Raw genomic sequence first — 24,433 nt, 5'->3', positions numbered from 1 at the left:
TATTTATCAGAATGGGTCTTTTCCGGTAAATCGCGTCCACGTCAGCGCGATGTCAGGAGACGTGCCAGGAAATCACGGCCACGTTAGCGTGCTTTGCTGACGTGGCAATAAATCGCGTCCTCGAGGGGGCAATTTGTTGCCACGTCAGCAAAGCGCGCTGATGTGGCAGCGACTTGCCTATCTAATGAAATTTCATGTATATAGTTGCACTAAATTATTTAAATTATTTATAATACCTAAATTATCCCTATTTATTTGTTATATTACATAAAATACTCCTTTGAAAATACAAAACATTATGATAGCTAATTTAAAATTTATTCTCGACAACTAATGAAAATCATTTAAAATGCTAAAACTAGATCTGTCTGAACAAACTATAAGAAAATCCCTGGAATGCTGTGATTTCTTCGTCTTCAACGAAAGATCTCGAGAAAGATCACGGTGAGGAAAGCTTGTGCTTAATGAGGAAGCAAATTTGGCCACTCGGAATCATCTAACAATTATGCAGAACAACAGCCGTCTTTCTTCATAGCTGAAACATCATCCCGAGAGCCGACATTGATGGTTTGTCCCTTGGGCAATGTTGTTTGATCATTCCCTCCTTCGAGTGCTTTTCGACTGATCACATGATGTATTTGAGTTAGTATTTCAGTGAATGCATGCTCAACATTTGTAGATTCAAGGGTAGATGTTTCCATAAAGAAGCGCTACACGTGGGCGCGACTTATCTATTTACTTTTTTCTCCAAAACCCTAAAAATTCTAAAATCCTAAACCCTAAAATCCAAAAACCTACAAGTCAAGAAATCGCGGCCACGTCAGCGCGCTTTGCTAACGTGGCAACAAATCTCCCCCTCAAGGACGCGATTTGTTGCCACGTTAGCAAAGCGCGCTGACGTGGCGGCGATTTCCTGGCACGTCCCCTGACATCGCACTGACGTGGACGCAATTTGCCTGAAAATGGTTCATTCCGGTAAATAATAAAATACCGGACCCATTTCGGTAAATTTATAAAAAATTAAGCTTTTATTGGGAAATGGCCCCGGTATGAAATCATATTGATGACACCTAATTTTGTAATAGAAAATATATTATTTTCGTAAATATGTTACATTTTCGTAATTAGTATTTTTATAAAAAAAAAACCATAAAAAAGTAACGGTAGAAAAGAGTAGTCCAAAATTAAAAAACCGTGGAAAGTAGTGAAAGGCACTTGGAAAAGCAGAAGCGCCCATAGTTCACGGTGTTTAAGACGCCCGCTGCTTCAACAAATCAGCCTACCCCTTTCTCGCCTTATAAAACAGAATCTGAAACCCCCCCTGATTATTTGATCACTCTCTAAAACCCCAGCCAAACGAGTCTTTCCAAACCCAATGGATTCTGTGTTTGCCTCCATTGTTCAAGCTCCTGAAGATCCCATTCTTGGGGTAACTCATCATCCTCCTTTCTTTGAATCAGTAACTCATACTTTATTTTAAGTTTGATTCAATCATCTTCGTTGATCGGATCATTACGTGTTCGATCGCGGCTAACCATGAGCTTTATGATCAAATGTAACCGAGGAATTTCTTTTTATTTTCTTATTTGCCTCTTGCTGTAATATTGAATATTTGAAGTTTCATTTTAGATTCGCTTTCCCGTTTTTTTTTTCTTTAGAAAATAAATAGAGGAAGCTTCGTTTGGTTGATTGATTGATTGATTGATAGGTGTTTCATTCGTTCATTCTTTTATTTTTTTATTCTTAATATTTTATTTGAACAAACAGGTGACAGCTGCTTATAACAAGGATCCAAGCCCGAACAAGTTGAATTTAGGTGTTGGTGCTTACAGAACTGAGGTATTTTTAAGTTTTCTTTAAGAATCATCTTAATAATAAAGTTGATCAGTCTTCTTCTTCTACTACTTAATGTTGATTCAGTTGATCTGTTTGTGACAACAACAGGAAGGAAAACCTCTGGTTCTAAATGTTGTTCGAAAAGCAGAACAGCTTCTTGTTAATGACCAGTAAGTTGTTCAAACCGTTCTATTCTTCATGCCTTGCTAGCGTTGTTTCATTGATCATATTTTATGTACTTTCAGGTCGAGAGTCAAGGAGTATCTTCCTATTCTTGGTCTCGCAGAGTTCAATAAATTGAGTGCTAAGCTCATTCTTGGTGATGACAGGTAAAGGAAGAAATTGAAGAAAAAATGAAAGTGCCTTCTTTTAGTTTAGTTGAAACCATTCTTTTTGTCTACTTGCCCATTTCTGTTGTATTTTATTGATTTCTTAATGGATGCTTTTTGTTTGTTGCTTTTGGGTAGTCCTGCTATTCAAGAGAACAGAGTGGCTACTGCTCAGTGCTTGTCTGGTACTGGTTCCTTGAGGGTTGGAGCTGAGTTTTTAGCAAAGCATTACCACCAAGTAAATTTGACTGGTTTTTTAATTTTTGCTTTAGTAAGCTGTTATCATTTTGAAGAGCAAGTGATATTTATTTTGCCCATCTTTTTGTTTTCCAGCGTACTATATACATTCCACAGCCATCATGGGGAAACCATGTGAAAGTTTTCACGATGGCAGGGTTGTCGGTGAAGAATTACCGCTACTATGATCCAACAACTCGTGGGCTTAATTTCCAAGGTCTGAGATAATGGTTTTCTGTAAATAGGCCATGCAGTGAATGCGTTGCTGCTGTTAATAAGTTGATTAGTTTAAGAAATTTTTGGAGAAACAATTGATGCATTCATTTATTTCAGGGAGAGTTTTTAAAAAAAAAAAAAAAAAAGCATATTCAATATAAGATCTTGGCTACCGTCCATAAATCTTCCTGCAAAAATGTCATTGCCTTTTTATTGCCTGCTTTTGGTTTCAAGTTCCTTTAAACAAGTTCTGTATGGTTTATGGAACCAATATCTTGGTTGTGGTAAGCTAATAAAAGTAACGGCAAAATTTTTGGGAAACAGGTTTGCTAGAAGATCTTGGCGCAGCACCAGCTGGAGCTATAGTGCTTCTTCATGCCTGTGCTCATAATCCAACTGGTGTTGATCCAACTGTTGAGCAATGGGAACAGATCAGACAGTCGATGAGATCTAAAGGGTTATTGCCTTTCTTTGACAGTGCTTACCAGGTAATCGACTGTTGTTGAATAAACTTAGTGCTGTTCAACGACCTCCATTTATGTTTTGTTATAGTTTTGATATGTTATTTTACAAACACTTGAATTTTGACATCCAGGGATTTGCAAGTGGTAGCTTAGATGTAGATGCACAACCTGTTCGCACGTTTGTTGCAGATGGCGGGGAATGCTTTATAGCTCAAAGTTATGCAAAAAACATGGGACTTTATGGGGAGCGTGTTGGTGCTCTCAGCATTGTAAGATGCTGGACTTATAAATTCTGAGTAGATTTCTTTCGTTATATGCCTAAGGCCTCTTTCATATAATAATGATAATAATTTTACAGGTCTGTAAGGCGGCTGATGTTGCAAGCAGGGTTGAGAGCCAGTTGAAGCTTGTGATTAGGCCTATGTATTCCAATCCACCAATTCATGGTGCCTCAATTGCAATGACTATCCTCAAAAATAGGTGGGTTCTTTGTCAGACCAAACTACCTGAACTTGTTAGATGACAGAGAAACGAGTAGGATTGGTAAATTTTTAGAAATGAAACGATTGCAACAAATTTATCTTGGTGTTAAATTTATCTCATTACTGGTAATCCTTGCCCATGTCATGTGATATTAATTAGAGGAGGAAAACATGTATTCTTCTGTTTCAATTTAATTTTTCATCTATGAATGTTTTGTTGGACTTTGAATAAGATCATTACTCAAATCAAGTAAATTCACTTGTGGATTGCATATAGTTTCTCTTTTAAAATTGTTCTTTTATATATATATTTATAATCTTGTTCTTTATTTTTACAGTGATATGTATAACGAGTGGAAGATTGAACTGAAAGCCATGGCAGACCGAATTATTAGTATGCGGAAACAACTATTTGATGCTTTAAGTGCTAAAGGTTTTGCTTAATCCTTTCTTCTAATGGTATTTGCATATATGTGCCCCTTTTTTTGTTAACCGGTAGGTTTGAGCTGTAAGTTTGATAGGTAAGAGTCAGTCAAAATATGTTGTATAAAAGAAATTTGCATATTCTTTTCTTGAATTTTCTATACTATTGTATGGATCTTTGGTGTACTCCATCAAGCAGAAACTAAACATGTTTCTATCTTCTTTCTTACAGGTACTCCAGGTAACTGGAGTCACATTATAAAGCAGATTGGAATGTTTACTTTCACAGGATTGAACAGTGATCAAGTTGCTTTCATGACTAAGGAGTACCACATCTACATGACATCTGATGGGTAAAAAGATCTTTCTTTTAACCTTTTGTATTGACTCCCCCCCCCCCCCCAACACTTTGGGGATGAGAGAGGAAGGTTGGGGGTTTCTAGATGGTTTTGTAAGAAAGGCTTTTGTTTTGTCTAACCAAAAATCCGCATTTTGCCCTGAAAAATCAGTGCCAGGCTAGAAAAGCACACCTTGAGGTTTCCCCTCCAGCTCTCAGTACTCTTACATGAGTCATAATAAGATCATCTGACGTGGATGCAATGAATGTTTTGTATGATTAAAAGTTTTCATTCAACATTAAGAGAGTTTCTTTACTGCTATAATGAAGTTGTTTCTGCATTGCAAAGGAATAGATTTACGCACCTTACTAAAACGAGTTTAGCACTTATTCTAGTTATCGATTGGTAATCTCTTCCTCCAAATTTAGCGACTCTCCATCTCCCCTACTCCCACACATACCCCAGGCACCGTGTTAATGGCTTACAGTTAGAGTTGTAGCAGTCTCTTCTTCTGTTTCATTTACTGTATCCCTTAAACCTGAACTTCATTTGCATTTGCATAGTTGATGATATTTCTGAAGACTGTCTTACCTACTGGTATCCATCTGTAAATGCCTACTTTAATTGAGATGCTAAATTAAATGAGAATTTCTTCTTTATATTGCATGTAGGAGGATTAGTATGGCAGGTCTTAGCTCCAAGACTGTGCCTCATCTTGCTGATGCTATACATGCTGCAGTGACCCGTTGCTGTTAGAAAGCAAATTTCAAAGTTATGTAGCAAGTACTTTTGGGTTTTAGCCCCATCCATGTCATGACTGTTGTCTTCTTAACTTTTCAAGCACATATTATTTTCCATAATAATTGTTGGGTCTGGATTGGAACCAGATTTTTGATATTTCGATTTCAATGTTATACTTTACACGTCCTTTTAAACTTCATCGTAAATGGCATGCTTGCAATTGGTATCAATATTTTTGTGAAGAAGTTTAATTTGATTTTGGTTGGGCAGGGTTATTTTTCTGAAGGGGTTACTGTTCATTTCCTGGTCTTTGAGAAAAAGGAATGTGACGTGACTGTTTTTATTTATTTTTAATTTTTTAAAATATTGTATCTATAGGCCCGATGACAATGGATTGAACAATTTTTCCATTTGATATCAATGTTGATATATTTGTAGTTAAAAATGTAAAGAAATAAGAAAATGAAGTTGAACTAATGGCTGCAGTCCGGATTATAAAAAAAAAAAAAAGTTATAATCCTAGAGCCGGAATGCAATCTCAAAAAGCATCAATCTTAAGGCTTCCCTGTCCAAGTTGTGAAGCAAGAACGATGTAAGGTGTAGAAAGGTGAGTGCCCCAAAGGAATCCTGCAACATGGGGCTGACTCATATATACATTGGTTTAACTCTACATATTTCTCTCCCTCTTCTTCGTTATCCTTGTAATTCCTCTTGTTACCTTCCTTCCAAATTTACCATTTTTATCAATCAATCTGGATCATTCCACAACTTCTTAGCCCGTTTAAGTTTTTAATCCTCTTTAGGTAGGAACCTTTGTTGGGGGTGGAACCATGTGATGATGGTTTGGACGTGTTACTCTCCTCATTATCAACCTTAATGCAGATGTCTGGATCACTTGATCCCGAGAGTATCAGTATCTCCGGAGCAATCAATCTCGCTGCACCTTAGTGTTCGAGTAAGGGAGTCAGCATGAAGAACATCCTCAATTCTTGACATCACTGAGAAAGCCAAGCTCTCCAGTACCCTAGAATAGCTCTCCTGGATAGCCAGTCCTACATCCTATTGAAAGTTCACACACTAGTTAAAACTAAGTTTATCAAACCTGGAATACAATTGAGGAGAAGGTTAAGCTATTGTACCCTATTTTCTTGGATCTTTGAAATATCAAGTGAAGATTGTGCAACTCCAGGGAATTGCTGTTTGAGTAAGAGTAAGATAGTCTCAGCCCTCACTTCAAACAGCTCCCTTTTCCCAGAACTGATACCCGAACCCCATGGATTCCATCCATCTTTCTGGTTCATCTTCCTTTTCCAAATCAAAATGGAGGCTTCAATCCTGTTCTTGAAGTCGAGTACTTTGTGTTCGGTCGAGAAATCCATAGCTGACAGAAATTGTAAGGGATCAAAGCTATCCACTGTGATGCTTTTATAGATTGAATCTCCAAGGCTTTCTCTTCCATTCTAAGTCAAAAGTGAATATTTGTTGCTTTAGTACAGATTAACATTCTAGTCTATTATGTAGAGTTCCATTGATTTATTTACCTTGGGGAGGGAATCAATGTAACTTTCTGGGATTTGTATTTCAGATAAGACTTGAGCATTGATGTTCATTGCAGCTTTTAGCACTTGGTTTACAGACTCCTTTTGATATTGCAGCCGTTTTCGTGATGTTTCCGACAGTCCATTTTCGGGAACCTTAACGATAGGATGCCACCATTTGTCATCCCTTTGGCTGCTGTTGTCCATGTCTTGATTTTCATTTTTGGACACGTACCAAAACTCTTGTTCTTGTCCAAAGTTGTCAAGAGTCTCCTGTTTTCATTACATACTTTTTGATCAGCAGCATATCATATACTGTTATTCTTTATCATCATCAGGTTAGCAAGGATTAGAGATACCCACGATAAGAATCGCGTCGAGTTTGAGCAGGCCGGGTATATTCGCCAGCAGATCGCTCCGTTGTCTCGTGACCATAACCTGTTGAGTTGAAACAAAATGGTTGGGAGTTAATAAGCAATGGTGAAATTGTAATCAAAGATCCCAATTTCTTTGAGAGATGATGATGGTATATACCTCCATATTGGTACCATCCTTAGATATCTGTTGTGAAGGAACAAATTCAACAATGTGATCAGTTACAGATAAAAGCCAATCCATTTCTTTTCTCCACCTTGCTTTCCTTTCCGGAGCCAAGGGTTCTAATTTCCCTTTCTCTCCAAATATCGATGCTGCAATATAATTGGCCACCATTATACATACATACATACATACACATGCATGCATACATACATACATTCACTCATTCATTCATTCATACAGGAATATTACCTGCTAGATTAGTGACAGCATTTGACAAAGCCAAAGCTGAATAAACACCTTTCCCCCCTCCAGACATATCTTCACCCAAGAGCAACTTTGCAAACCTTTCCTTCATCATTTCCATATCAGATTGCAGATCGTGATGGGGAGTTCCTGCTCCTACATTTTGATGCACCATTGATTGTTCTTCATTTCTTATGTCCATACCATCATCATCATCATCATTGGCATCTGGGATCAGATTCTGGTGGTACTTTCCTGAATTATCAGACGACATTCTCGTACGGTTGCAAGATGAGGAGGTTCGAAGGGTGTACCTACGTGTTAATGTTCGAATCATATTGTCAATCCAAAGCTTCTTCTTCTTCTTCTCTTTGTGTTGTTTAAACAACAAAAAAAACAAAAGAAGAAGAAAACAAAAGCCAAAAAAAAAGAAAAGAAAAAAAAGATGAACTAAAAAAAGAGGGTTTATGTGAGGGTTGAATAAATAGAGGCTGAAGTGGTTTAATGGCGTTTACTGTATTTACAACAAGAGAATGTACGGTGCATATTTTCAGAAAACATAAATTTGAGGGTCGGTTCTAACAAATTAAACTTAAATTCTAAACAACGGTTTTTGTCTAAAAACAATAAATAAAAATGTTAAGATGGATGAATGGTGCAAAATGTTCGGGAAAACATACAACTTTTTTAACTGATTTAACTAACTTAACTCCCTTTTCATAAGCTAAAATTTGCATGAAAATGGAGGCACCACGACCAACTTTTTCATTCCATAGGCATTTCCGTTGATTAAAGTATTTTATACATATTAGCTTTCAAAGGTACAGTTTGAATGCATTATTTGACGAGGGACTTTCGGTGAAGATATGGACGACCCACTTTTATGTGTGTCAAATGAACAAATCTGCTCAAAATTAATGTTTCAACCTAACAAGATTGTGAATTAATTACCACAAATTTAAAATGCCCCCAAAAATGGCTCAAGAGAAAGCAATTAATCATTCAAACAAATTTCAATATTTTCCTTCTTTTCTAACTCATATTTTGTTTATTCTTTATATTCCGTAATATTACATCCATCTCAAAATCTATATACATTTAACTTTAATATACTTCATTAAGTGAATCATTTAGGATGTGTCACCTATAAGAAGATTTAAAACATAATACGTGAACCATCATCAAGTCACGTCAGCATTATCACATTCAAATAAGACTTTTCATAACTTAACCAATGACTCTCGAACATTTGCCTATGAAGATGACCCTTCATAAATCATTCCAATAAATTATAATACCATTCAACAACCAATATCTCATTTATTTACCCTAATTGCTCAGTTTTGATTTATGGGTATCGGTTATTAAGTCATTTGTTTCTTCAAATTATTTTTTATATCCAATTGTCTTAGTGAGTGGTTTTAAAGTATTCAATTAATTAAAATTTGATTATTAGATTATCATTACAGCTCTTTTTATGTTGGGTTAGTATTGTTTGTTTATATTTTCTATAATTTAATTTAAGAAAATATGTATTTATATCATATATTTAAATAATTTATCTCAGCTGTTTGTGTTCAATACAATATTAAGATGGAAGTGACACATTTTAAACTCCTACGAAATAGATGTATGACAAATTCATATTTATTATGTATAGATTTTGATTTTTTGCCCGCATGTTATATATTAATTATTTTACTATGTTGTATTTGCATCATGTCTTCATTCATTCATTTTTTATAATTTATCACACTAATTTGATTTTGACTCTAACTTGTACCAAATAATTAATATATGGCATGCCACGATAATAGACTAAATTTATTACATTTAACTCTTAATGTTTACATATTTTTCAATTTGATCCTTTTTTACCTAAATTTGATTATTAGCTTTTTAAAACAAGTGTAATCGCTTTTTTTATAAAAATGTTGACAAAAACATTAACTTTTTAGTAATATTAGCATGACAACCTGTGTGGCAATGTATATGAACTTCATCTTGACATAGTACAATTTGTCTTATATATCACATCAACAAATAATTTAAAATTTATAAAAATATTTAAAATAAAAATAAAAAATAATATGAAGTACACGTGGATTGTTAAGCGAGTGCTATGTTTAAATCTTCGACATTTTAGTTAGTATTTTCGTTAAAGAAAAACAACAATTTGACTTTTTTTCAAAATTCAAATTTGTTTAAAATTAAAGACCAAATTTAATAAAAATAAAAATAAAATTGAAAAGATATTAATAATATGTAATTAATATAAATTGGAAGCAGAAGGAGTATATTGTGATTAGGTGGGGCATAGTAAATTTAAATTTAAAATTTAGAAAGAAAAGCGAATAAAACAACGTATATTTCAATAGTGAGACATTCCCTCCCCCTCTCTCTTATGTTTTTGTGATAAGACTTTCGCCCAATCACCTTTTATTAATGTCCGCATCTTTATTATAGATATTTACAAATAGGTTAAAATTTCCATAAATTCCTCTACTTTGCAAGATTTTGAAATTTAGTCCTTTTAAATTTTTATAAAATAAAGAGACACTTTTGACTTTAAAAAAATATTGAGATAATGTGAAGTTAAACTGAGCCATACTAAGTACAAATACATGTTGAATGTTAGTGATTGTTTTTGGTACTAATTTTGGGAGAACAATTACATGACCAAAAATGTGAAAATAAATGGCACGTGCATGTGATGTGATTCCCAACACTACTCTATTTTTGTCCTTAATTAAACTGCTTTTGAATTATTGGGGGGGAATGTATAGCAGCATTTCCATTTTTTATTTTTTCTACTTCAAAGCTGCTCTCATATAATATATAAACCCATTCATTTACTTTACACTATCAACATTCAATTTCATTTTCTAAGAGACCTACTATCATTTTACTATTTTTAATACCAACTTTGACTCTCACAGGTAAACCCCCTGCTTGCTTCCAATCTTTCTTTCTACCCATATCACTCCAATGAAGACTTTTTCTGCTAATTCAATTTTAGGTTTGCCTTTTGGAACCAACAAGATCCAATGACCCCGCCCCCCCATAATTTATAAAAATTTAAATTCGTAATAGTAAAATTGCACTTTAGTTCTCCTAAAAATGATAAAATTATATTTTGCTAACTTTATGTCTGCAAATGGGCAAAAGAGGGTTGAAGGAAACTTTGTAAGCTTAGCCAAGCATGGTGAATAACCATACATACAGTTAGCAGCAGCAAAAACGATGGTGAGGATTGAATTGCATTAATGATAGGCACCACCAAAAGTAGTATTAACACCATACCTTCATATATGTATAGTCATAGCATGACTCTTGTGAATGCATTAAACTTGATTGTAATCCTGGAGGAGTAAAATGAGGTAAATGGATTCCGCTGCTCCCAAACATTTCAATAGAGGCTTGGGTCAATTGGGCGTTTTAAAGAAAACATTTTAAGTTTGAAATATTCATTTTCAAAAGAAAAGAGGGTGCTTTCAAAATGTTGAAATACGGTCCATTTGCTTTGGTTTTGTTTTTTCTCACAACTCAACTAAGAGAAATAAAAAAGGTGGCGTTTGGTATAGAATATAATATAATGTTAGCTCTTAGCTACAAGTAAACCATAGTTGATTGGTGGGACTAGGATTTCAACTTCTCAGCTCTAAATATTACTTTTTAACTTCTTTTTTGGCTTATTGTTCATATTTTTGATACCAATAAACTCTTCATTTTAATTGATTAGAATTTGAATTATAAACAATCAAATACAGTCAGGTGGTTGTCTTTTCTATCCATCACGAGCATCATACGTTTTGTTTTTTCAAACCTTGTCTCTTTAAATTGAACTTCTGTTACACTAACCTATTACCCATATTCAATTCTTTCATTTCTCTTAAATAATCTTACCATAATTTACTTAGCCGATGCATTTCTATTTTTCCCTATTTTAACTAATTATATATTAAATAATCTTCTAAATGCATCCATTAAACAAAAACCCTAATTAAAAATTACTAAAAACTGAAATAATCCATATTTTTATAAAGCGATTCATATATCACGAATTAACTTTTTCACATGTACAAATATTTTATTTTCACCCATATCGCAATATAAAAAGAAAGGTTAAATCCTTCTATTACTCCTTCTACTTTGAACATTTTGTGTATTTAATCTATTTACTTTTTAAATTTTAAAATATTAGTTCTTACGAAACAAGACTTGTTCAATTTATTCAGTTAAGCTCTGGTATTTCTAAAATTGAATGCAACATATTATCATGTGTAATACAATATTAATTTGTTATTTTCACATATTACCCCATAAAAGCTGTAATTAATGAATTAACCCATATCATTTGCACCAAGACTGAAATTCTAAAACTTGAAAAATATAAACTAAATCTACAATTGTACACATAGTACAAGACTAGTAATTGAATTTAACCAAACAAATTTAATTACTACCTTTTGGGTTAAGACTAAAATTGATCAATTCGAAAAATATAATGATTAAATTCATAACTTTTACAAAGTATAAGGATTAATAGCATCATTTAACCAAAAGGAAATTAAAAAAAAGGGAAGAGCAGTTACACAAAGATGATGTTAAAGAAGAGCAGAGGGGTAGTTGCCAAAACTTGCGTTTACCGTGCTTTCCCTCGTCGTGCTTTCCAACAGATTTTCCCTTCCTTTTTACTCTTTTTTTTTTTTTTTTTTGCCTTTATTCCTGCAACACGCGTACGACAAATTATAACTATAAGTCCCACCGCCATGAAATCACGCCGCTTGCTAAGCTTCCTCCTTAACCATCTCATTTCCCCCGATTAAACTAATCTATTAAGCTGTTTTTTTTTCTTTGTTTTGTAAGAAAAACTGAAGGCGCTTCTTGTTTCACACACACTCCCTTCTTCATTGCTTTAACAACAAAGTCAATGCTCCTCACTGCTTTGGTTTTCTCTTTGGATCTGAGTCTCTGCACTTTCACTTTCAGCTTTCTACAAGGTCAGCATTCCCTTCTTAAATTCTTGCCTCCTGTTTTTTTTTTTTCCCCTTTTTGCATGCATTTTTCTTATCTGGGTCATCTTCCTTTTGCCTTCTTCTGGGATGGTTTAAAATGGTGAAAATGAGAGGAAATTGTTAAATTCAGGTTTTTGTCCATTAAGTTTTGGGGGGGAAAACTGATTCTTTACTCTTTATATAAAGATGACACTTTTGCTTTTACTTTGTTAAATTTATATACTTTTTTCAATTATGTAATTGTATCATATAAGTTATGTCTTTCATCTTTATTTATGGTCGAATCTAGATTTAAGGATCTATCTGGATTAACAAATCTCTGGAAGATAGTAGCTAAGGTTTGAAACATTCCAAAGGGAAATGTAATTTCATTGTTTTTTCCCCATTTTTTAATGGCATTTGGTTTTGTTTAATGGGGCGGCAGCAACTGATTTAAGGATTTTTGCTTATGTTGTTTTCAATGAACCAGAGCTGAACAAGTGTTGCTGTTGTCTGTTTCGGCCAATCTTTGAATCTGATTAAAATATCAAAAGCCTGTAAGAATATCATCTCATGAGAAATATTTTGGTACTGGTAGATTTGATATTTTAGTATTTGTAAGCTTCTGACTCACATTATAAAATGCTTTGGATATAAACAGAATATGCCTCAAGACAGCCTAAGATCAATTGTTTACAGATCATTTGTTGTGTGTGATGATCCGAAGGGAGTCGTAGAGTCCGGAATGATTAGAAGGTCTGAAAGTGATTCAAGGAAGATGGAGCATAAGAATGAAGGCCGAAAAGCACAGAACAGATTGGATGTTTGTGTTGCAAGTAAGGCAGGAAGAGAAGAGACAGTGTCTAAGGGTCCCATGGAAGAACTTCATAGCTCATCTTCCTGTCAGCTCTTGGAGGTTTCAAGAGGAGCTCACAAGCTGAATCAGGTGACCAACTCATGGTCCGGGGGGATTTGGTGTGACCGGCATTCAAAAGATCTAGCAAAGGATCTGTTGAAAGGAGCTCTGGAATTACAGGATTCTTTACACATGCTGGGGAAGTTACAAGAAGCATCTCATTTGGCTAGGTTGAAGAAGAAAGAAAAGGAAAAATCTGATAAGGTGCGAAATGATCAAGTGATTCAGGGAATGCATTTGAGTTCAGTTGAAGAGCGAAATTACCGAAAGGCAATCCAGAATCCACACCTTTCAGCTGGTGTTTCTTCCAGAGATTGCATTGAGGAGCTTAGGGAAGTGATTAGAGATAGCTTAGCTAGGCAAAATCTATTGCCAAACATAAATGCTGAGGAAAAAAGATGCTTCAGTTCAAGATATCCGCTGGACTCAGCTTCAGATATCCCATCCACTAGCTCAAGCCGATCTTCATCTGTTCAAACCGACAACTTTACTTCCATGGAGTCATCTATCTGGTCAGCAGCTGAAGAGAAGAAGGCAAGAGGCCCGAGTTTGATCGCAAAGCTTATGGGCCTAGAAGAAATGCCTTCAAAGTCATGGAAGACAAATTCCCAGAAAGATACAGAGAATAAGAAGATTTTCAGTCAACAGCGACCTGCTTTTGAAATTGATACACCGAAAGTGAGAAAGCCTCAATATGCTCTCCGGACAGAAGATCCAGAGAAGCCGCTAAAGGACGTCCTGGAAACCATGCATTTTAAAGTGCTTCTCAAAAGCAACTCCATCAAAGAGATTAAGCCTGATTCCTATCAATCAAGTGATTTCTTTTCAGGAAGCAGGTTAATTAACAATAGTCCACCTATTGTACTCATAAAACCTCGACATGATCCGTACTTGCAACCAGAAGAGAAGTTTGCACAGGTGCTTCAGGAGGAGGGAAGCTCAAACAGAGAAACTATGCTCAAAAAACCAAAAGCAAAAGAGGATTCGCCTTCAAAAATAATTGACTCCAATAATAGAGGTTTGAACTTCAGTAAAACAAGCAGAAGATTGGAAACAAAAGAAACTCCGGTGAAGAGACATATCCAGCAGGAAGGTGCAAAAGACAGCCGAGAAAACAAGACCAGACCAGCAAGAAAGGAAGTAAAGACTAAGCAAAGCCTTTCTACTAGGGTGAAAAGTTCAGGTTCTATAACTCAGTCATCGCTGAAGAAAGTGGCAACTGAGAAGAACATTGACATGATACCAAAGCCTATGATAAGCAGCAGGAAACCATTTGAGAAGGAGGTTCCTAAACCAAAGAATTTATTGAGGTCTAAAGTTCAAGCCAAGGTTGCCCCTCAAAAGTCCAGTAAGCCTGAAAATGCTTCAAATGTTATGAAAAGTAAAGTTTCCCATCAACCAAGTGCAACTGCAAACTCCAACTCTGCTCGCAAACCACAAACTATAGTTCGTGGCCCTGTTGGTCTGAAAAAGAGTTCAACAAAAAAGGCGGTGAGCAAGTCTACCGTAGTTAAAATAACTGAGTTCTTTTAAGTTTACATTCTGCTGTTATAAATCTAATTTCATTAAATAGCAATGTTGACATCTACGATTTGAAATGCCTGTGCAACATGTATTAAGCTATGAAAATAAGATTGAGAGTTCTTAAATGCAGTTCATCTTCTTTGCAGACTGAGAAGATAGAATGCAAAGCAGATCAAGTTGTTTTGGAAGGAAACAATATTAATCTTACATCTGAAACTGATACTATTTTGGAAGAAAAGAGGATTGATCTTGCATCCATTGACAATACTCTTTTGGAAGAAAGGAGAATTGATCTTACATCAAATAATGATACTCTTTTGGAAGAAAAGAGGATTGATCTTGAAGAGTATAGCTCTGCAACTTCAGATCAACTTCCTAGAGAGGAGGGAGCAGAACACATTGATATTCAGATTGGAGGTAACACCCTTTAAACTGAAAATTTATTATATCAGTGTTCTAGGTGTGAGATTATTACCCAGATGCCATTTTCTCACATTACAGATGTAGATACATATAGACCAGCATTTCTGATGTAATTGCATGTACAATGTCTTATGTTTAAAAATAATTTCATGTTATATTTTGCTGATTCTCTCTTCTAGTGCTGACACCTTCCTCTCCCAACCCGAGCTTCTGGAGTCAATAACATACTATTCGGAAGCCACTGTGTTCATCATGCTGAGATTCTTGACTTTTAACTCGGATAGTCAGACCATCTAACCTTGAAAGAAAAGCATGTAGCTTGAGAAGGAACTTAATTTGATATATAAACAGATATGCTTTCATATTGTAGTAAGTTAAAGAGAAATTTAAGGAGAAATGATTGAGAAAACATTCTAGGACCTCCAAATAATGGGTGGAGTTTGTCACCATTTATTCACATAAGTATAACTGCCTTTTAGGTAACCATATAATGGAATTGGAAAAATAAATTCTAAAATTTCAGTTTAGAAAAGTGAACTCCTGTACCTTATGTGCAAAATGAAGATTCTTACCATTTCTTTACTTTTGCCTTGTTTTTCTTGTAGAGCACTGCAGTGAGAGTTCTGTTTTTGATGTTACCCTGGTTACCTTTGGGGATCAGAATAGCAGAAAATCTATTGAAGTTGATGATGACCTCATCACTTCCATCGGAACTGACTGTGAAAGCTTCATGACTGGGACCAGTCTAAAGGCATTGCTATTGAGCAGTCCAGCTTTTATCAATAATGTGGAGGAACTTTTCGATCTTCGTGAAAATGTTCCTACAACTTTGCAAAAAATTGGCATCAGTGGTTTCTCAGATGCTGACACACGACTTTCCTTGGACTGTGCTAACGAAATTGTCCGACGAAGAAGCAATCCTGATTCTCAAATGATTCACCCTCCTTGGTTTAGCCTGGTTGGAAATGCCAAAAGGCATATCTCTCTAGATCATTTGTTAAAGGAAACTTGTGACAGGGTCGAAGCTCTGAGAAGCTACAGTGAAGTTGCTGGTAAAAACTACCCTGCTGATAGTCTTTATTCAATGCTGGAAAGAGATATAAACTACAGTGAAGTTTTGAGTGGAATATGGGACTTGGGTTGGAGGAAAGGATTTTCAGTGGATGACACAATACAAGTAGTGGAGGACATTGAAAAGCAACTATTAAGTGGATTAATCGCTGAGATTTGTGCATAAGTGTGTGGTTTTACCAACTTCTTGAATATTGGTTCTGCAGATCTGCACATTCATAGCTTCAAGAGGTCGGTGATGCAGCAATGGTAAATAAGCTTTACTTTGGTTGAATAAAGGGGGCAGAGTTGAAAGTGCTTGCCCATTTCTCCCATTGAAAAATCATATTTTCATTGCTGTAATTGACAAAATGTATATTTAGGCTTCAGCCACTTAAAATATGTAAATAACCCAAGTTTTATTTTTACAGTGTGAATCAAAATATATCATCATATATGTAGTGAACACTTGAAATAACATCATGTGAGCTGTATTAAGTCTTTCAGGTCAACAAAGAATAGTTGCCCATTTGCTCATTCGGACCCAATCAATACTCAATCAACCATTACACCACCATGTGTCAAGCTTAGATTTCAAAAAGGGCACGGCAGCTTGACTGACTCATTCCCTTTGAAAAATAATCGAGGCTCAATCATTCATCATTTCTGGCGTTGGAGTTTGCCAACTGCCATTAATCTATAAGCAGCAGCTTGCCTACTGAAAAAGACAACCACCATATAACAAAATGCAAACAAAGGATTTCTCAATAAAAAAATAATTTACACTATTCTATCCCCACCACAGTATCAAATGCAGTTGAAATCAAGAATATTGCAAACAAGCATAGGAGACTTTTTAACAAGAAGGATATCATTTAAACAGAAATCTTGGCAACAGCAAGCATATTATTCTTTACATATCTCTGCTGACCAATAAAGCTGTTTTAGATGTGGGGTGAAGTGCCCTTTTGGCCTTCTCTCACACTCTGCTTGTCTTCGTAAGTACAAGAAAATTAAGAAGCTGCCCCCTTGAATATAAGGAAATTGAGGGTCCCCAAAGCAAAATAAACAAAAGTCCCTTTTGTATGAGTGAAGAAACACCCAAAGTTTGAACCCACCACACATTGCCATCCACCTCCATATTCCTTGTCAAATTCCTGCAAAAAAAAAAAAAATCCAAACCCAAACAAATACACACACAAACATGAAGATGCCCCAGAACCAAGTTTGAACCTTGTAATACTAAATTCTTAGACATAAAAAACAAACGAGGAGAAAAGGGTGTTGCAAGTTTGAACCTTCTTGATGTGAGCAGCAATAGAGATGCAGTCAGAAACATCATAAAGATCAAGTGCCTGAGAAGCAGAATCCATGGCTTGGGTTTGCATCTTCTCAGGCATATCAGTTTCTTTTATCATAGCTTTGCCTTCCAACATCGCTTCAGCTTCTGCAGAAAAGGATTCTTTTGGATGAAATTAAAGTATCATTCGGCGTTCAAACAACCAGAAGGCTGTAGTGTTGGCAGAATTATATAGAAGAAGGGGGGAAGGAACATTATTGCGTAGGAAGTATACAACTTTAGAGATGGGGGCACGTACTCCAACCTTTTTAATTTGTCAGCATCTTCACCACTTTTCATTGGGGTTTTGTTTGGATATCTAAGATTCTAATCCAAAAAACCCAAGATGACGCAGATATGATAATTACTGTTGGACTCTACTGGCTGTGGGGAATTTCCTTTCATCCTTTCCTTTTCTCTCTTATTCACTCTTTTTCTTTAAAAAAATAATAAAAAAAGTAATATAAATATCTTTTTGCTAGATTTATAATTTATTGTTTAATATAAACATAAAAGTTTTTCATTTTTTTTTAAAAACCATTAGGAAGCGAAATGTAATGACAACAAATTAGTTAAAAATAACAACTATTGAATTAAGATTAACCTTGAGAAGTTCCCATAATAAGGTTGAAGTATCTTCATTTACCTGCATCTCATCATAATTCCCGTTTACAAACTTAGCCATCCATTCAGTTACTCTGTTGTGTTCCTTAGGGATATGTTGAAAATAAACTTTTTAATTTCGGCATAGAAGTTGACTAATCAAACGTAACTCTGATATCATACAATTACCCGCACCACCAGCTAAGATAGTTTCCACAACAAAAATATTGTCACACTCCAATTCCAATTGTCTAAAACTAAACTCCCATTATAAATTGAGACCTTTCCAATCCACATAGTAGAACTGCACATTCAATTGACATCATGGTCTCTAAATGCTCATTCAATAGTAGCATTATTACTGTTTTCCGACAATGCACCATTTGTGTTCAACTTTACCCATCCTTTTTTCGGCGACCTCCAATGAACTCCCAGCACCTTCTGAAGGCGATGGAGCTCACTTGATTTTGAGTTTAGAAAGCTCCCAACCTAGACAAAACATGTACCTACAACAACATCAACATTACCATGGCTATTATTGGAAATGAAATTATTTCAACTTTTCCATTGGTAGATATAAAATAATCAATTAAGTTATCGTTGTAGTAAAATATAAACTTTTAATTAACATCTAATAGGATTGAGATTAAAATATCAAAAATCAAAGTGTTTAAATGATTTATGAAGAACGTCAAATTTTATTTTTATTTATTTTATAATTATTTTTATTTTAATGATAAAATCAATATTTTATATTTAAAATAGTAAAAATAACTTTAAATTTTCTATGTAAAAATATATTTTTTAAAATACCATATAAAAGTTATTGATTATTTACTTAAAATTTATTGTTTTTAAAAATATTTATGAAGAATTTTGAAACTTTGTCAAACAATATTAAAAATCATTGAACAAAGTTTATTTTGTTCTAAAATATAAATAAATAAATATATAAATAACGTCATTTCCTTTATCCTGTTGGATTGTAGTGGAAGTGACATTTCCATTGTATCTTATTACAGTGTTATTCATTTCCTTAAATTGGATGGACGGAAAGTGAAAGGTAGGAAAGAAATATAAGGATATCATTTTTCTTTGTTTGGATATAAAAGGATTTTTTTTTAATGTAAACTTTAATTGTTTGGATGTAAGGAAAAGGAAAGGAAAAAAAATACTAGAAACTAATTAAAATCAAATAAAAAAATATGGTATGTATTTTTTCAAAACTCTTATTGTTTTTAATTACCTTAAAATAGATGTTAATACAGGTTTGAATTGGTAAAGCTTTAGATGGAAGATGAGGTATAGAGGAATGTAACTAGTAAAAGAAAATAAGTTAAGGAGGTGTCGGAGTTGACACTTTCATTATTCTTTGATATTTAAGTTAAATTATAGAGACATGTAATAACTTTTTAGCTTTCATTACTTACAATTTTTTATCAATTTAATCTCTACTCTCCGGTTTTTTTTTTTTGAAATAACAATACTCAAATATTTCAACACCAGAGTTAAGATATAAAATTAAGAACTAAGCATCATAATTGTGAACAAAATGACTCAACTGGTTTGTAGTCGACACATACAAAAACATCATACCAAAGTTGAACATAACGTAGTCAGCAGCAGCTCGGCTCTCGGTTTGCTCCCTCAACCTCCTCATAGTACTCTTCACCGTCACAGCGCTGGCAATGTTCAAAGTATAAGCACCACCAGCTTTATCTTTCCCGCAATCCTTGCAGCCCCACATTCCTACAGCCTTTCTCTTCACTGCATACTTTCCACCCAACTCGCAGAAGTACTTGCTGTGTTGACTCACCTCCATCTTCTTAATTTGCTTCCTCAAACTGGCACCATAACGGCTACCATATTTTCCTCCATCTTTGGTCCTTACTTTTTAAAAACATATAAATAGTTCAAAAAATGTTTTAAAAATTAAAAGTTTTTTATTTCTAATAAAAATATAAAAATCATAAAATGTGAAAATTAAAAACTCTTTAAAACTAAAATGTATATAATTTAAAAATATGAAAATATAAAAGTTTCTAAAATTCAAAAATGTGTTATTTACTCCATGAATAATAATAAGATCTCTCCAAACTTTAAGTTATTTGTTCGGTCCATATTAAATCTAATTTGAACAAATTTTTAATTTAATAAAATTAATTATATATAAAAACATTTTATTTAAATTTAATTCTAAAGTATATAAAATATCAGTATAAAATAATTTTTAAATAATGATACAAACTTTGAATTAGTTCAGATTAAATTTAACATTTTTTTCTTCAAAATACACTATATTAAAAGAATTTTGTATAAAAAATGGACCCTTATTAGTTTAAAATTGCGCAGGCATGACTAGCTATTGACAAGAAGTGTTTGTACTGGTCTTCAACTTGAATTGTCTTTAATCTAAAAACAGAACATTTCATTAAACTTGAGAGCATTGTTGGGTATACAACAATCAGGAGTCCAAAACACACAAAAGTTCATTGATGTTACAATATTCACTATTTAAATCACTACTCCAACATATCGCCTACATGATTTCCTTCCTTGTAGGTATACTGCAATCGAAACTAGTCCAGCTTAAACGGGAGTAGCCCCCAAGAGAGCAAATATCCAAATCAGAATTCCAAACGTATTTTGTTGATACTATTGTTCAACAATGGAGGAGATGGTGGTGAAGATAAAAAAGTAGATTCACCTGTGACATAGGAAGAGTTGAAGTATCAAAGGAGAAAGAAGAAAGGAGAGGTTGGGGAGACTGTGCTAGGATAAAATGCTTAAGGTTGGTGAAAGGGAGAAAAAAATAATCTTATCATCATGTGTCTTGAGGTATGTATACGGTGAAGGTCCCTATGCTTAACGGTACTGTTGACACCATTTTTCGGATGAAAACGGAGTCAATTTGGGTTTTGAAAAATGAAAACAAAACGGGAGTCGCCACCAATCTTTTTTTGATGAGGTGTGATCGGGGCACCTCGTAAAATGGGTTGTTTTTAATAAGCAATTTAATTTTATTAAAACAACGATTTTGGTCTACGAAATTCAGAAAAATAGGTTCGGGAGTTGGTTACGTACGAGGAAGGGTTAGCACCCTCGTAACGCCCAAAAATTGGTACCTAAGTTGATTAATTAATGTCTTAATGTCGAGGATTGAAAATTTTAAAGAGATTTTAAAAATACGATCCTTAAAGAAAAGTCGAATAATATTGATTGAAAATTAAGAAGATATTTAGCTATTTGGTCGAACGAGAAATCGAAACCCAGCACGTTAGGGCAAATTCTCTCGAATTTCCAAACGCAAAACATTGCCTCATTTTGAAAGTTTAAAAATGATATTTGGCTATTTGGTCGAACGAGGAATCGAAACCCAACACGTTAGGGCACGTTTCCTCGATTTTCCAAACGCGAAATATTACCTTATTTTAAAAGTTTAAAAAGGATATTTGGCTATTTGGCCAAACGAGTAATCGAAACCGAGCACGTTAGGGCACGTTTTCTCGAATTTCTAAACGCAAAATATTGCCTTATTTAGAAAAATTTTCTTTTGATGTATGGTAAAATATGTCTAAAATATAATGTATATATGTATATTTAAAATAACAAAAAGTGGGAATGTATGTGTTGTAAAGTGTATGCATGTATATACATGTATTATAAAAATGTATGTATAGAAGTGTGTACATATATGTACATATGAGGCATAAAAATAATATATAAGTATGAATGTATATATAAAACAAATTAAAATGTACGTGTGTATATCTGACAAAATGTAAGCATGTAGATATACAACAAAATATTGAAACTAAAAATGGCACAAATAAGTAGGTCATGACAATAATGATATAATAGTGATTAAAATAATTAATTTAATAATAGAATAATTCTAATAAGACATATGGAATTAAATAGATAAACAGTTTAAGAATAATAATAATAATAATAATAATAATAATAAAATAACAGACCCAGAACCAAACTGAAATTAAAACTAAATTAAATGACAGATTTTAAAATGAAATAAAAATTATGGCAAAGGACTAAGGTGAAACGCGCGTCAAGGAGAAGGGACTTATCGCGCAATATCCCCATTCCTTATACGGATCACTTTGTACAGGTCCAGATTGAGACAAGCGCAAAATATGGGGTCAAATTAAAAGAAAAAAAACAGAAAAGAACCAAATTGCAGCAGTTCGCGAAAAAGGAAGGACCAAGGGCGCAAATATCCCATTTTACAGAAACGTGCGGATCCCCCCTGGAGCGGGTCGGGTCGCGCGCGGATCTTAAAGGCTAAAACGGCGCCGTTTCATTTTTATTATTTAAACTAAAATTTTTTTTTACTCCCATTTCAGCCTCATTTCTAAAAAAAAAAAGAATCAAACTCTCCCCTTTTTCTCTCCCCCTTCTCTCTAGGCCCTCAAACCCGGCCTATGCCGCCGGCGAGCTCGCACGATGGCTCCGCCACTCACTGCCGTAGCTCCACCGTGCCAGAAGGCCCAAAATCATTTTTTAGGGGGGGTCCCCTTTTCTTTTCCCTTTTTTAAAAAAAATGTAAATAAACCCTATTCGGGTGTTTTTGGAACCTAAACAAAAGGCAACCCTTCGGCCTCACCGTCTTTCCGGTCGCGATCCGATCGAAGCCCTAAAGGCTTCCGTGACCTTGACGAACGGAGAAGATCTCTGACGGTGGTTCATGGTCAAACCTCAGGTACGTTTCAAAACCCTTTTTCGTTTTATTCCTGTAATAGTACGCACAAAAAAGAAAAAAGATAAAATCAAAAAAGAAGCAAAAGTTAGAAATAAAAATATCAACCTTGGATTTTTCTAGATTGATTTTTGTTCTCTGTTGTCTTTTTTTTACAAGGTTATTTTAGTGGCTTTTATAGCCACGATTACACTGTTAGTCCATGTTACTGTTTGCTATTTTTTCTATGTTTTGCTTTTGTTTCTGTCTTCTCTTTGCTGTTTCTGTTCTGCTTCTTTTGGTCTTTTTTGCAGGTGTCGGGGGTCAACGAAGAGGATTGCCATTTTGGTGCCAATGGAGGCTGAGCAGGCCTCGGGACGAGGCGTGGGCGTTGCGCCCGAGGAGGAGCGGCGCAAAGGAGAGGGAACCCTAGGGTTCCTTGTGCTTGCCTAGTCTTTGGGCCCCTTTGGGCCGTTTAGAATTCGGGCCGTTTGGGCCTGTTGTACATAGGTCATTTAACTTTATTATTTTGGTTTTGTTTCGGGCCTGGGCTAAATTGGGCCTCTACAGGTACCATGTCACCAAAAATATAGATGGTGATTGTCCGTTACACATTGGTTGCTGTCAAGCATGGTACTGCTTTGACATTCCTTTGTTGAGGTAATACGAGATTATTATACCTCAGTAGTCCTTTAATAGTCCCCTCTTGGGGATAAGTGTATACCTACTAATAACGGGTGGCCTAAAAAGGAGTCTGCTATTAACGGATGGCCTGATGGAGGTGTGAAGCACCCAAGTGGCTAGTCAAACCCAGGTGGTGTAAGACGAAAGGTCATCTATGAGTACTTCTCAAGTCACTTCTCACATTGCCACATGTTCTGACCGGATCAAGATATAACATAATTTATAACAATTTGAACATTGATTTCCATTAGAAACTTTTTGAAATTAAATTATAAAGCAAAATTTAACCCATCTCCAAATGCCCACGTTTCAATTCCAATACTAATCACATTAGATATAAAACTGATAAAATCAACCATCCAGTTTTCATGGATGTCAGGAACAATAGTCCATGCACACACCTTGCCAGGAATATGCAAATGACTACCATTATTTGTTGAGTATTTCTTTTAAAAAGATTGCTAAGTCTTATTGATTCACAATTACATCCTTTTTTTTTCTCAAATGTGAATATTAACTATTAATAGGGTTTAAATACTTGATAAAAAAATTCAATCAGATCTTGATGGTGCTGGTCAAGATCAAAGCTCTAAGAGTTAGATGTTTTAGATTCAACTCATTTTATCTAAATCATGAATAGATTATCTCTAGCTTTATTTTGTTTTAAGGATGCATTTGAAAAGCCACATAATATTCAAATTTGGGTGTAACTGTTATGCAGGAGCTTAAAATTAAAAAATAAATATATTTTATTATTTCAGTTTATTTTATTTGCAAGGAAGACTAGAAACTTTGCTTGCAAGGAAGTCTCCTATAT

General features: G+C 34.5%; 5 protein-coding genes and 1 long non-coding RNA gene across 8 annotated transcripts; 2 read left to right on the top strand and 4 right to left on the bottom strand.

Moving 5' to 3' along the window:
• Nucleotides 1-1,212: 1,212 nt before the first annotated feature.
• Nucleotides 1,213-5,265, top strand: LOC105772689 (aspartate aminotransferase, cytoplasmic). Its single transcript, XM_012594100.2, has 12 exons — nt 1,213-1,429; nt 1,768-1,839; nt 1,945-2,006; nt 2,082-2,165; nt 2,304-2,403; nt 2,499-2,619; nt 2,943-3,106; nt 3,214-3,351; nt 3,441-3,562; nt 3,903-3,997; nt 4,220-4,340; nt 4,997-5,265. Exons 1-12 carry the CDS (start codon nt 1,376-1,378, stop codon nt 5,079-5,081), a joined length of 1,218 nt encoding a protein of 405 aa, XP_012449554.1. The 5' UTR covers nt 1,213-1,375; the 3' UTR covers nt 5,082-5,265.
• Nucleotides 5,266-5,355: 90 nt separating this feature from the next.
• LOC105772688 (rop guanine nucleotide exchange factor 9) lies at nt 5,356-7,856 on the bottom strand. Its single transcript, XM_012594099.2, has 6 exons — nt 7,394-7,856; nt 7,139-7,293; nt 6,968-7,042; nt 6,608-6,877; nt 6,206-6,526; nt 5,356-6,125 (listed from the first exon to the last, which is right to left on the bottom strand). The coding sequence occupies exons 1-6, from the start codon at nt 7,722-7,724 to the stop codon at nt 5,958-5,960; spliced, it is 1,320 nt and encodes a 439-aa protein (XP_012449553.1). The 5' UTR covers nt 7,725-7,856; the 3' UTR covers nt 5,356-5,957.
• A 4,160-nt stretch (nt 7,857-12,016) lies between these two features.
• Nucleotides 12,017-16,834, top strand: LOC105772686 (uncharacterized). 3 transcript variants are annotated; one of them, XM_012594097.2, is made up of 5 exons: nt 12,018-12,390; nt 12,875-12,941; nt 13,046-14,791; nt 14,971-15,241; nt 15,853-16,834. In XM_012594097.2, the coding sequence occupies exons 3-5, from the start codon at nt 13,049-13,051 to the stop codon at nt 16,482-16,484; spliced, it is 2,646 nt and encodes an 881-aa protein (XP_012449551.1). In that variant the 5' UTR covers nt 12,018-12,390; nt 12,875-12,941; nt 13,046-13,048; the 3' UTR covers nt 16,485-16,834. The 3 variants fall into 3 exon arrangements, with proteins under 3 accessions (XP_052488746.1, XP_012449551.1, XP_052488747.1); XM_052632787.1 differs by lacking the exon at nt 12,018-12,390 and adding an exon at nt 12,474-12,743; XM_052632786.1 differs by lacking the exon at nt 12,875-12,941 and having other exon boundaries at nt 12,017-12,390.
• On the bottom strand, nt 15,243-15,965 carry LOC105772692 (uncharacterized). Its single transcript, XR_001126855.2, has 2 exons — nt 15,820-15,965; nt 15,243-15,540 (listed from the first exon to the last, which is right to left on the bottom strand). It is a non-coding gene; the product is annotated as an uncharacterized LOC105772692 (long non-coding RNA).
• Nucleotides 16,835-17,036: 202 nt separating the features above from the next.
• On the bottom strand, nt 17,037-17,941 carry LOC105772691 (uncharacterized). The gene is made up of 2 exons (XM_012594103.2): nt 17,596-17,941; nt 17,037-17,454 (listed from the first exon to the last, which is right to left on the bottom strand). Exons 1-2 carry the CDS (start codon nt 17,731-17,733, stop codon nt 17,311-17,313), a joined length of 282 nt encoding a protein of 93 aa, XP_012449557.1. The 5' UTR covers nt 17,734-17,941; the 3' UTR covers nt 17,037-17,310.
• A 327-nt stretch (nt 17,942-18,268) lies between these two features.
• On the bottom strand, nt 18,269-20,114 carry LOC105772690 (60S ribosomal protein L37a). The gene is made up of 2 exons (XM_012594102.2): nt 19,836-20,114; nt 18,269-18,745 (listed from the first exon to the last, which is right to left on the bottom strand). Exons 1-2 carry the CDS (start codon nt 20,059-20,061, stop codon nt 18,729-18,731), a joined length of 243 nt encoding a protein of 80 aa, XP_012449556.2. The 5' UTR covers nt 20,062-20,114; the 3' UTR covers nt 18,269-18,728.
• Between the last annotated feature and the right edge of the window lie 4,319 nt (nt 20,115-24,433).

The sequence above is a fragment of the Gossypium raimondii genome, chromosome 6 (genome assembly GCF_025698545.1).
Source record: "Gossypium raimondii isolate GPD5lz chromosome 6, ASM2569854v1, whole genome shotgun sequence".
Taxonomy (NCBI): domain Eukaryota; kingdom Viridiplantae; phylum Streptophyta; class Magnoliopsida; order Malvales; family Malvaceae; genus Gossypium; species Gossypium raimondii.
The sequence above is the reverse complement of the archived record's forward strand: the minus strand, read 5'-3'. Positions and strand labels throughout refer to the sequence as shown.